Source organism: Lytechinus pictus, chromosome 16 (assembly GCF_037042905.1).
Source record: "Lytechinus pictus isolate F3 Inbred chromosome 16, Lp3.0, whole genome shotgun sequence".
Taxonomy (NCBI): Eukaryota; Metazoa; Echinodermata; class Echinoidea; order Temnopleuroida; family Toxopneustidae; genus Lytechinus; species Lytechinus pictus.
This window is the reverse complement of record NC_087260.1, coordinates 3,570,294-3,581,680: the sequence shown is the minus strand read 5'-3', so window position 1 is coordinate 3,581,680 and position 11,387 is coordinate 3,570,294. Positions and strand designations below refer to the sequence as shown.

At 38.3% G+C, this 11,387-nt stretch overlaps 1 protein-coding gene across 1 annotated transcript; it reads left to right on the top strand.

Moving 5' to 3' along the window:
* Positions 1-332: 332 nt before the first annotated feature.
* On the top strand, positions 333-9,033 carry LOC129279174 (trafficking protein particle complex subunit 1-like). The gene is made up of 5 exons (XM_054915276.2): positions 333-465; positions 2,884-2,982; positions 4,676-4,746; positions 6,460-6,598; positions 7,793-9,033. Exons 2-5 carry the CDS (start codon positions 2,884-2,886, stop codon positions 7,919-7,921), a joined length of 438 nt encoding a protein of 145 aa, XP_054771251.1. The 5' UTR covers positions 333-465; the 3' UTR covers positions 7,922-9,033.
* Positions 9,034-11,387: the final 2,354 nt, after the last annotated feature.

Below are 11,387 nucleotides of genomic sequence, written 5' to 3'. Positions count from 1 at the left end.
TCATTCCCTAGTTCGTCATTCCCCTCTCCGAAACTATGCATGATATCACCCCCCCCCCCCCCCCCCCCCTCCATGGCGTACAGCTTGCCCCCGGCCCCGGCAATTTTTTCAAGACGACGCAGTTGCTCTTCCGTTATGAGGACTTTCTTTGCACAAAAAATGACATTTAAAACGTGATTCATGCATATTTTTCTGCCTAAGTTAATAGTGATTATAACAAGATAAGATAAAAAGTCATCTCTTCCAAATTAGCGGGCCTAATTGGAATTTCCGAGATTGAGGAGGACTCTTCAAATCGCCACTACGATCACTACGTATACGGTAACTAAATCAAATTGGCAATGTCATATTCTGCTGATTCTATGTGCTCATAGATCATAGATCATTTGCACTGTAAACTTGTCTTCGAGATTTTGATTGACGTCATATTTAGTGTTTTCTAGCCTTCAGGGAAAGCTTTTAAAGGTACGGAATATGTAGATTAGATAAATAGCAGAAATTAATTAAGGTTGTATAGAATTTAATGTACATAGTGTTGTAAAGTAAGCTGTAAATGGGTCATGTTAGGGCCATCACGGCTGCTGCGCTTATCCTAACCCAGAGAGCTCCCGCCCGCGTAGCGGCCCGCTGTGCGGGCGGGAGCTCTCTGGGTTACGCTTATCCGTGCTTTTTGTGTGTTGTTGTCGGGCTGGGCCCCCGTTCTACTTCTACTCTAGGCCCGGCGAGCTCCGCTCGCTGGCCATTGCCGGCCGCGCCGCATTGGGCCTTGGATTGGGGGCGGGTCTGCGATCGGGTGGATTTGGCCGTGTGCGGTGACCAGTGACACTGACAGTGTTTGTACAATAATTCGCTACCGATTTCAGAACATCGCATGCACGAGGGTCCGAGCTCAGACCCTCGCGCATGCAGGCATAGACCAAGCAAAAGCTTCAGTCTCTGTATTTTGGTTGTTCCGCTGAGCTGCGTTGGCTCCACTCACCATACATGGCCTTGGGGATTAAAGTAAAATGTCAGAAATTGTTGAATAAATCCCCAGAAACGACGGTTATTCCTGTCTAGCGCAGGCAATGTTTTGAATTCGGCAGCGAATTATTTAACGTGTGAGGAACTCGATGTTGGCTCTATCATGAGTCTATGCCTCTAAATCACCAATTTTGAGGCTAACCGGAGGATGGATATGATCATAATGGTAGCCAGGAGGCTTCTAGAGAGATCGTTTACTAACGTAGGCTTACTCTCAATGAAGCCAGGTCTTCCTTCTCATTCACCTACACGAAGGACCCCAAAACCTGAAACTTTCACCCCCGAGATTTCTACTTTCCTTCTAAAAGATTTAGCCCTAAATCATGTACATGGGATATAACTTCATTTCCGACATTTCTACGCTCTCGTTGGTATTTTTAAACAAGAATTCATCAAAAAAATGAGAAAAATATTGTGAAAAGACGGAAGAGACTTGCCCGATGTTTACGCCGCCATCTTGTTTCCTATTGTTCTTCGCCAACGTTACAGACGCGTGCGTTGCGTAACGTTGGCGAAGAAGGAAAGTAGAAATCTCGGGGGTGAAAGTTTCAGGTTTTGGGGTCCTTCGTGTAGGTGAATGAGAAGGAAGACCTGGCTTCATCGAGAGTAAGCCTACGTTAGTAAATGATTTTTACTCTCTAGAAGCCTCCTGGCTAGGATATGGAGTGAAATTAGGATGAAAAGTAAGAAATTAAGCTTCTTATTCTTTTTAAGTTAGTTTCAGTGTAACCCAGGGAGCTCCGGCCCGCTCAGGACTCGTCCGTGTAATACGAGGCGGACATATGCTCTCCAAAATGGGGTAGAATGGGGTCGCAATAGCACTCAAAATAAAAAGGGGAAAATATAAATTATGCACTTACCTCGATTATATGGATGAAGGTCTATCATGAGACACAGAATCCTGACATCGAGGCACAAACTGGACTTTCAAAAAAAGGAAAAGTTAGACCTCTGTCGTGTTCGTTCTCGGTATCGATCGGCCATTTTGTTTTCAATGTTTTCAAGGAGATCGAACGAGACAGAACTTTTCCTTTTTTTGAGGGTCCAGTTTGTCCCTTGATGTCGGGATTCTGTGTCTCACCAGTGGCGTAACTAGGATTTTCTACAGGGGGGGGGGGGCAAATTCGTCCGCCAAAAAATTTGACAAGCAAAAAAAAAAAAAAAAAGGTCTTCAACCACAAATAAAGGATTTCATACCAGAAAAAAAATTTGACAAGCAAAACAAAACAAAAAAAGTCTTCAAGACTCGTCGGGGGGGAGGGGGGGCAGTCTGCCCCCCTCGTAGGTACGCTAGTGTTTCTCACGATAGACCTTCATCCATATAATCGAGGTAAGTGCATAATTCATATTTTCCCCTTTTATTTTGAGTGCTATTGCGACCCCATTCTACCCCATTTTGGAGAGCATATGTCTGCCTCGTATTACACGGACGAGTCCTGGGCTCCGGCCTGCTTCGTGGAAATAGTTCAAAATGGGGTAGAATAGGGTAGCCATAGCACCCCAAATTCATGGGGGAAAAAAAATTCTACCCCATTTTGGAGAGTACCCATGTCTGCAAACTATTTACACGGACGAGTCCTGGGCGTCGGCCCGGAGCTCCCTGGGTTTATATTATTATGGCAATTTTGACAGTGACAGTTATATAGAAGAGAAAAAAATTTAAAGTTTAATGTTCTGCATTTAAGCTGCATCATTCAATAAAATTTTGCCAGTTTTTACAAACTCAGTCTCAGTATCTGAACACATAGAATGAATGGAAAGAAAAGGTAAATTATCTATTTCATATTAAAACAGGATATTAAATGACATATTTCTATGACTCTCTGAGCAATATGATTTTTTTGCTTTACTCTATCACAGATGACGATCTATAACCTGTACATATTTGATCGGTTTGGGACCTGTTTATTTTACCAAGAATGGAACAGATCCAAGCAGTCGGGAATGTCAAAAGATGAGGTATGGCATATCAGATGCAAAACAGACACAGTAAAGTCTTGTTTTATCTGACGGTTACCATGGTATCAGTGGCTCTCAGCCAATCAGAATCGGAAAGTTGCCGCATCTGACAATTAGTCGTCCGACAAAAATGTTGATGAAATGCTTCCCAGATTAGGAAAAAAATACTATGGCCCGTATTCTGAACTCGGGTTTAAATAAAATCCTGGTTTAAAGTTGTGGTTTAAGTATGGAGAGCCAATTCTCGCTACCCCAAATAGGAACAAAAATCTCATAATGCGCGAGACAAGATAATTTTCACTCCGTCTGGTCGTCATCACCACTTCCGGTTCAGAGTCATGCTCGCGCGAGGTTCGCGATACTGAGTTTTCCACCACGCTGATATCGATGCCAATCAGCATCATATGTACAGATTATAATACTTTTTATTCAATTTGGTAAGTTTTGATTCCATTTGAATTATGAATAAAAATCAAAATATATTTCACGTGAAAATAATTTTTATTCATGTTTTTATTTGGTTATAAGAAATTAAACAAAAAATGAATATCTTAAAATTTTGCATTTAGCGACCGGCCTGACATCACGATCGTATTCCACTAGACGCTAAATATATACAGCATTCATTCATTTCGTTCAATTTTTTGTCGACCACAAAATGGATAAAAAAATCAGTTTCGGAACTTTAAAAAAATCTTAACTGACAGAGCAATACCGTGCAATGGAAAGCGTCTGGCAGAATTAGTGACTTTAGCAGAAAATGCCATTAAACTGTATCGTGAAAGAGAGGGTTGTGATCACGAACTTTCCGAGCGAAAGCGACGTTGTGTTGTTGTGCATGACGGCACTGTTGATCTGAATGGCAAAACAGTGCATTGGACTTCCGAACAGGAAGTTGTAATACCGAAAAGCTATCCCATAATGCAATGCGTGTTACAGGGATTTTCCCGGATCTCGGCAAAATCGCTATTTGGGGTAGCGAGAATTGGGGCACAAATCCCTAACAGTACACATACAATTTATTAACTCATTTGACACTCAAATTGTTCATAATTGTCTGGGAATGATAACTGAAGAATTTTTCTTCATTATGAAAGCAAAGGAAACAAAATAGTAAACAAGAAATATACAATATAAACAGAATTTTTGAATTTTTGGCTCCCAAAAATTTAAGCACAGAGTTAGTCCGTGGTCTAAGTTAAACCCGACTTCAGAATACGGGCCTATATGTTTAAGTGATGATTGAGATTATCTTGAAACTTTGCCCCCTTCGCCCCCTCCATTGTTGTTCACTTCATTCAATTCTGTTGATATTCACTTCTTCATTTTCAACAATGAAATTTCATATCAATTATGGATATAAAATCACTTGTGCCTAGCATTGATCAACATCATTGTAATTTCAGGATCCTCTCCTTTAAAATTACCTCCATATAAACTCGCTTTTGGTCTCCATTAGATGGTCTTTATGTAAAGGTTTATTCTGTTTTCATGATTATGAAAATGAATGTTTATCTATCAAAAGATTAATTGTCAAATCATCAATTATTATTCATTCAATATAAAAAGATAACAAATTTTTAATGGGTATAATCTTGAAACATGTAGAACCATACATGTCTATGGCAAATACTGTGAAGAAAATTTGGTATAAATCTATGTCTCTTTTTCTCTCTCGTCTGTTTGTTTGCAGGAGTATAAGCTGATGTATGGTCTAATATTTTCTATCAAGTCCTTTATCAGCAGAATATCACCGATGGATTTGTATCCTTTATAAACCTGCCTGCACTATGTTTTAAACACAGACTGTTCAGATTTTTGTTTAAAGAGAGAGCCACTTCAACAACTGTGTTCCATTTTTGTGGGGAAATGTATCTCTCTAATGTATAGGAAAATCTACAATGTCCCAATTTTGAGCTCTTGTCTACCAATTTGTCCCACTTACTTGTGTTTCAGACTTGGCATGTACCCCTAATATTACAATTTTTGTAATTAATAAATCACCACCATTCTTCTTCTTATTTGTATCTCTATTTCATAACACTGCCTGCAAACATGTGAAAGGATTTTGTCACTGCTTTCATCACATTATTTATAGATGATAGCTATCTTTACCATTGTATCTTTTAAAATGCCAATAAAATTTTGTTGGGTCCCCCTACCCCGAAAACCCAACATATTCCTTCAAACATATATATTTGAATCTTTAATTCTCTAACTTTCGGATGTGCATTTTGAAGTATATTTTCCCCATCTTTGTGTTCTTTTGAACAAGGGCATCACATTGAATTACTGTAATTTGATATTGTCCTGAACAGCTCTGATCTTGATGTGGCCAGATTTTCCTTTATGTAGTAGAATGGTGGGGCTCTAAATTTATGTAGCTTACCTAGACTCTGGTAGACAGCATTATGAGTAGTGTAATTTGTGAATTTCATGATGATTCTACGTTTCTTATCCTTTTTCTGTGATCCTAGTCGATGTGATTTGTCAATATCGCAATCGTTGATGGGTATTCCAAGTTTGTCCTTGCTGAAGTTTTTTTATAACCTTTTCCGTACTTTCAACTTCTTTCTCCTCAATACCTTAAAATACTTAACGGTTCCTTGTAGAATATTATTCAGCATCATCTTGTTGATTTTAGAGGTCATTAATTCTGTTCTCAAGATTTCTGATCTATTTCCATGGCGTAATTTCCTTCGGCAAGAAATTTATCCTCATTGCGCCGCACTCGACCCAGGTGAGGTGAATGGGTACCTGGTAGAAATTCCTTGAATGCTCGAGCGCAAGATCAAGGTAGCCGTGCTAAAGCCGGGGTAATAATAATAGCAGGGCCTGCTGGGAGGTCAGTTTTCGGAACTGAAGTGGCTACCCTGGGTAAATATGCCATTATTTTTATTATTATTTGTCTGTTTCTTCTAGATCATATCCATTAGTTTCTTTCAGCATGTTAGCAACCTGTGTAGTGATCATGTCAGTTAATTCATCAATAATAAATCTGCTTTACCTGCAGTTTCGTCCATGAATCTAGACAAATGACATGTTTGTGCTTTTCGTCAGCTCTGAAACGTTGGACGAAAGTGCTGTTCTGATTTACCAATGTTTGACAAAGCCCTCCCAGGTTTTCATTGTGATTTAACTTGTATAGTCAATTATTATGATTATTATTATTTATTTGGCATTTCAAAATACATCAATTACAGTACAATACAAATTACAAAAACAATAGGATATACATGACATAATACAAAGGACCTGGAATAGAGATGAAGGGGCTGCCTGGGAAAGGTTAACTAAGTTACCATGACCCACAGGTCTTCCTTCCCATACCCCTTTACCTCCATCCAGGTCAGTATAAGAATATAAAAAGAAACATATGAATTAAAAGTATACAACTGAAACTGGCAACAGTGCATTTGCTGTGTGCTAGGATTGATTCCCAGTCGGTGAACATTAGACCTTAACCCTAGCATACAGCAAAGATGGCTTTCTAAACTACTGTACTAACAGCTACAAGCTTCACTTCTTCGAGACGCCGAGCGGGCTCAAGTTCATTCTCAACTCAAGCCTGAACGTTGGACCTATGAGAGAAATCCTCCAACATTTATATAGTGCAGTAAGTTGAATTGTGCCTAGTTGGCTTTACAATCACAAACATCTATATTTACATATTCTAACAGTATCTACATCGGTTTTCCAGTTATGAAACTAATTTCAGATTTTGTTCCTAACATATCATGTTATTGTGTACTAGCCTACGCGACAACTTCGTTCACACAATATTAAAGTATTTACTAAGTTCCTCTAAAAAAAAAAAATCTTAAATAAAACATGGTGAGCGTTCATTGGCTCATACTACCAAGGAACAACATTCCAAATCCACTTTAGATATTGACACATTAGATGAATTTAAAATGGCTCTTAAAAGATATTTAATTTTACTACCTATACAAGGCATTTTAGGAGATGAATAAAAGTCATATTTCGCTCGCTATTTCAATCCGAGACCAACAACGTATTAAAACATTTACTATGTTGCCCTCCCGGGCTTTGCCCATATGAATTCTGTACAAAATAGAAGGCAATATTGGCCATATTTCTGTTAGTGCGATTGCGCAGTAGGAGCCGATTTTGATCGCTAATTTCAGTATTTGAGAAATTTGGCTGGAACTAGTTTATGAACCAACACATTGTAGCGAGGCGCGGCCAGTGCATACACAAACGTAACCCAAGCGCAAGATTTCTATGCGTTAGTGTATGTGCGCGCCATGCATGATACGCGACCGCAAGGTAACAATTTACGTCACAGTTGCTTATTAAGGGTTACTTCGCTAAATTCATGATTAACCTGAAATCAGAAGTACATGTAGTGAGAAGCAAACAGGCATATAAATTGTTCCAAATAATAGCTTGAATTACACATTGTACAGCCCTAGGTATTGTAATAATATTGACTGGCTCTTCTTTCGGGAAACATCAAATATGTTGCCCTTAAAAGAATCATATTGCCCTCGTCTAAAGACTCGGGCCAATATGATTCTGTTGCGGGCAATATTTGATGTTCCCCTCAAGGCCAGTCAATTTGATATACCGGTAATTATCTCAATTGAATATTGTGCATTAAGTCACACACGTCATTCCTCTGAATCGAATAGAAACAAAGTTACATTTTGCGATGTTATCAACATTTAGCACAATAAATGTTGAGGGGGGAGGCATTATGCCCTCCTGGAGTATTCGGGTTAACTTTGATTATTTCAATATCACTTTTACATTAATTTCTACTGTTTCTACCATTTTTCCCCTACAGATCTATGTAGACCTGATCGTTAGGAATCCATTATGCCCACTCAACAAACCCATTGAGAGCATGCTATTCAAGACCAAGCTGGATGCGTATATACGAGGCTTGCCCGCGTTCACTGCGGACATTGAATGAACTCTGACCGCTGAAGGAGGTCAGTCGCCTTGTGAACTGTTATCTGAAGAGCGTTTCATCAACATTTGTCGTCTGAAAGACAAGTTGTTAGATCTGAAAACTCTCCTTGATTTTGACTGGTTGACTGAGAAGCACTGCTACTATGGTAATTGTAGGATGAAACAAGACTTGTCACGAAAAAACTTCCGACAAGTTCTTTCCTGAAACCCTTTTTAAGATGTAGACTCAACATTCCAAATGTACATCGTACCAGGGCGATCTATCATGAAGACTGCTGAAGAGGTTGTCAGGATTGTGGCTCAGACTAAGATTAATTTTTCGTTTCTTTCTAAATCAAGAAATTACTTGTGCTTGTATTTGAACGACCTCATTTCATAGCTTCCTTTAAATATGAAGAAATAAAAGTGCAATGTTTTTTTTTTACAATAGGCAGGTTTATAGCTCACTGCATACCTAACAATGAATCTGCAAGCTAATTAGGGAATATAATTTATTATACTTGTTGCAATCCAGATTGGAGAAGACCAACATGAAATTCTTGTTACATATTTTTAAAGCATTTTTATATTGTAATAATCATAAATACATTTACATGTACATGTATTGTGCTATTGTGGTTAGAAATCTTCTCTCCCACCTTACTAAAGACAGTTCAGGGGCAAGTTCCAGAAAGGGTTGCATTAATATGCAATTCAAAAAATCAAGCGCAGGTCCTCAATATGCATGTTTCATTGGTTGAAATCAAGTTGCGATTTATTTCTTTTTAGTTGGGTTTGGCCGCGTCTCTTTCTGCAACAGGCCTCAGGTAACACAAAGGTTTGCAATTAATCGTAATGCTTGATTTTCAAGATTAATTGTACATTGTAGTAAATGGAATCAATCGTAGAAAAATGTTCTACATCATTGCTAAGCTTTGTGTTACGGGCCCCAAAAGTGATTTTGCCCAATTTATTTTGTTGTTTTGTTCTTATTATTGGTATGATTTACACATAAATATTTTCATATTTGATATCACTTATCAGATTGTAGAGTACAGCTCAAAACTGAAAATATATTCAAGTTGTTCCATCATATATATAGATGTAAATAATAAAGATAATGTGTATGATATATTTTTATGTTTAAGTATTTCCTCATTTTCCTTCTAGTATTGGTTGGACACGTCCCAAATTCACAAAGCTGGTTTTTAAACCATGGTTTATGCAGATTTTGTGCATTAAAGGGCGAGTTCACCCTGAAGGAAAGTTTGTTGTAAAAATACCAGAAAAATAATAAAAATATTGGTGAAGGTTTGAGGAAACTCCGTCAAAGACAAAGGAAGTTAGTACAGTTTTAAGTTTTTGATTTGTGACATCATATACGAGCGGCTGGTTCATATGTCATGTACCGGTAATTTTAGAATGCATATATTTCAATTTTTTAATGATTCATGCTGACTAAATAAACCATACAGGAGTGGGTGTGCAATAATTTGGTCTCTTAAAGTGTTGATATACTGATAGAGCAATAATAAAAAAGATTCGTTAAATTTTGAGAAAATGACATTTCATTGATTTTTTCCTACACAATAATTGGGGAAGGTGCTCTCATATGACGTCACAAATAAAAAATTATCGAATTGTAATAAGAATAACGATTGAAATCTTTGATGGATTTTCCTCAGACCTTCACTAACATTTTTAAAAATTATTTCTCCTACTATTTTCACAATAAACTTTTTGTCAGGGTGAAATTCCCCTTTAATTAAGTGAGCAGTATGTAGGGCATACATTGGGAAAGGTAAGAGGTGGAATGCATACTTTTTTCAAACGGTGATAGATTCATTTTCATGATTTCAGACCACAATTTAAAATAAATTCTTGGTGGGCTCATTGACATAAACCATGCATGGTCTAAACACCATAACAATCATAACTAATAGTGCCATGTACTCCGCACAGTCATAAGTGTGTTGAGTGCATTTTCATATGAAATTTGCACAAATCTTCATTTCAATGGACTTTAAACATAAAGGAGCACCCCCCCCCCCCCCCCACAAATTGAATACCCAATGCAAATAGCTACATGTTGACCGTTTTTGGAAAACTTTCTATCTTTTTTCTTTTCAAGAATTTGAAAGCTTACATATATTTCCCTCAACTTGACATTCCAAAATTCTTTATGCTGATCAAGGTTTAAATGTGATGTAAGATTTCATCTTGTTGGTACTCATATGTGTATATCTTTGATTCAACAACAAATTTTCGTTCTTGGTATTCTACTTTTTTTTTCAATAATAGTAAAAAAAAATTCAAATTCAACATGTTTGCAACACTAAACAAAATTTGGTCACCCATGTTTCATTTGGCGGCATTTGACCATCTATCTCAAAAACCTACATCTTCTGGCTGAATACAATTATAAAGGAAAGGGGAGAGAGGGGGGGCAGAGAGAATAAGGGGAGGGAGCTCGAGAGATATGGGGGTGGCTTTGGTAGAAATAGTCTGTTCATGAGAACCCCACGAAGCATGGGAGTACAGACAACTCGTCGAGAGATGGCGCTATTGCACTTTTAGCGTCGGTGTCGAAATTGTATGATTCGCTCAGAGTGGACAATTACCAAATTTTGCACGGAACGTATTAAAATTCCACAATGAAGAGTTCTGTTTTTACCATAATCCTCCTAAAAATCCAGAATGCAGGGGTGGGAAGTTCCTCTACCCTAAGATACTCTAAAAAAGGAAACGAGACTTTGGAATCATTTTATCAAACAAAATAATTTATCAATGACGATTGACAGAAATTCTTGTTGGAGGGCCGCAAAGGGACTCACCGTAAAAAAAAATTGACGAGCCCATCCCCCCCCCAAAAAAAATGGAGTTGAGAAGTCAAACGTCACCACAACTATACAATTTTAAACAGTACACCATGGCAACTAAGTACAATCGAAAGCTTGCCCACTGGTGCAACTATGGAAATTGAGTCCAATTATATGTACACCTTGTTTGAGAATACCCTTTGAAAAACATCAACAAAATACACCGAGCTAGGTAGCCTATCCGGTTTATAATCTTGAATATATAGGGTTAATTAGATTCAGACCGGGATCAATAAACAATCAAGGACGTCTATTTCATTATCCATTTTGGATGCGATAAAAATCGAGCCGATATAACCCTGATTCTGACAATATCCAGGCGTTGAGTTCCTTCGGTTCTAGATGAGAACGCTGTTGTACATAACGCTCACGATGACGCTGTCCTACGTTCCAGGTGCCGGAGGGAGAAGATTTTTTTTTTTTTTTGGGGGGGGGGAGGGAGGTGGGGGTAGGGGCGCATATACTTTTTTTTTTCTTCACTTTTCGAAATTTCGGGGGGAGGGGGGGGGGGGGAGCAGATGACGAACCCCTTGGTGCCGCACTGCCTGGCGCGGGTCCAGATTCATAATCTATTTGTCCGAAATTTTGATAAGCCTCGCTCCCCCCTCC

What these genes read in the sequence shown, in the direction of transcription:
- LOC129279174 (XM_054915276.2), top strand. Translation starts at nt 2,884, where the DNA reads ATGACGATCTATAACCTGTACATATTTGATCGGTTTGGGACCTGTTTA. An exon ending in CGGGAATGTCAAAAGATGAG is followed by an intron (nt 2,983 to 4,675) that starts GTATGGCATATC and finishes GTTTGTTTGCAG; the next exon opens with GAGTATAAGCTGATGTATGG. An exon ending in TCCAACATTTATATAGTGCA is followed by an intron (nt 6,599 to 7,792) that starts GTAAGTTGAATT and finishes TTTCCCCTACAG; the next exon opens with ATCTATGTAGACCTGATCGT.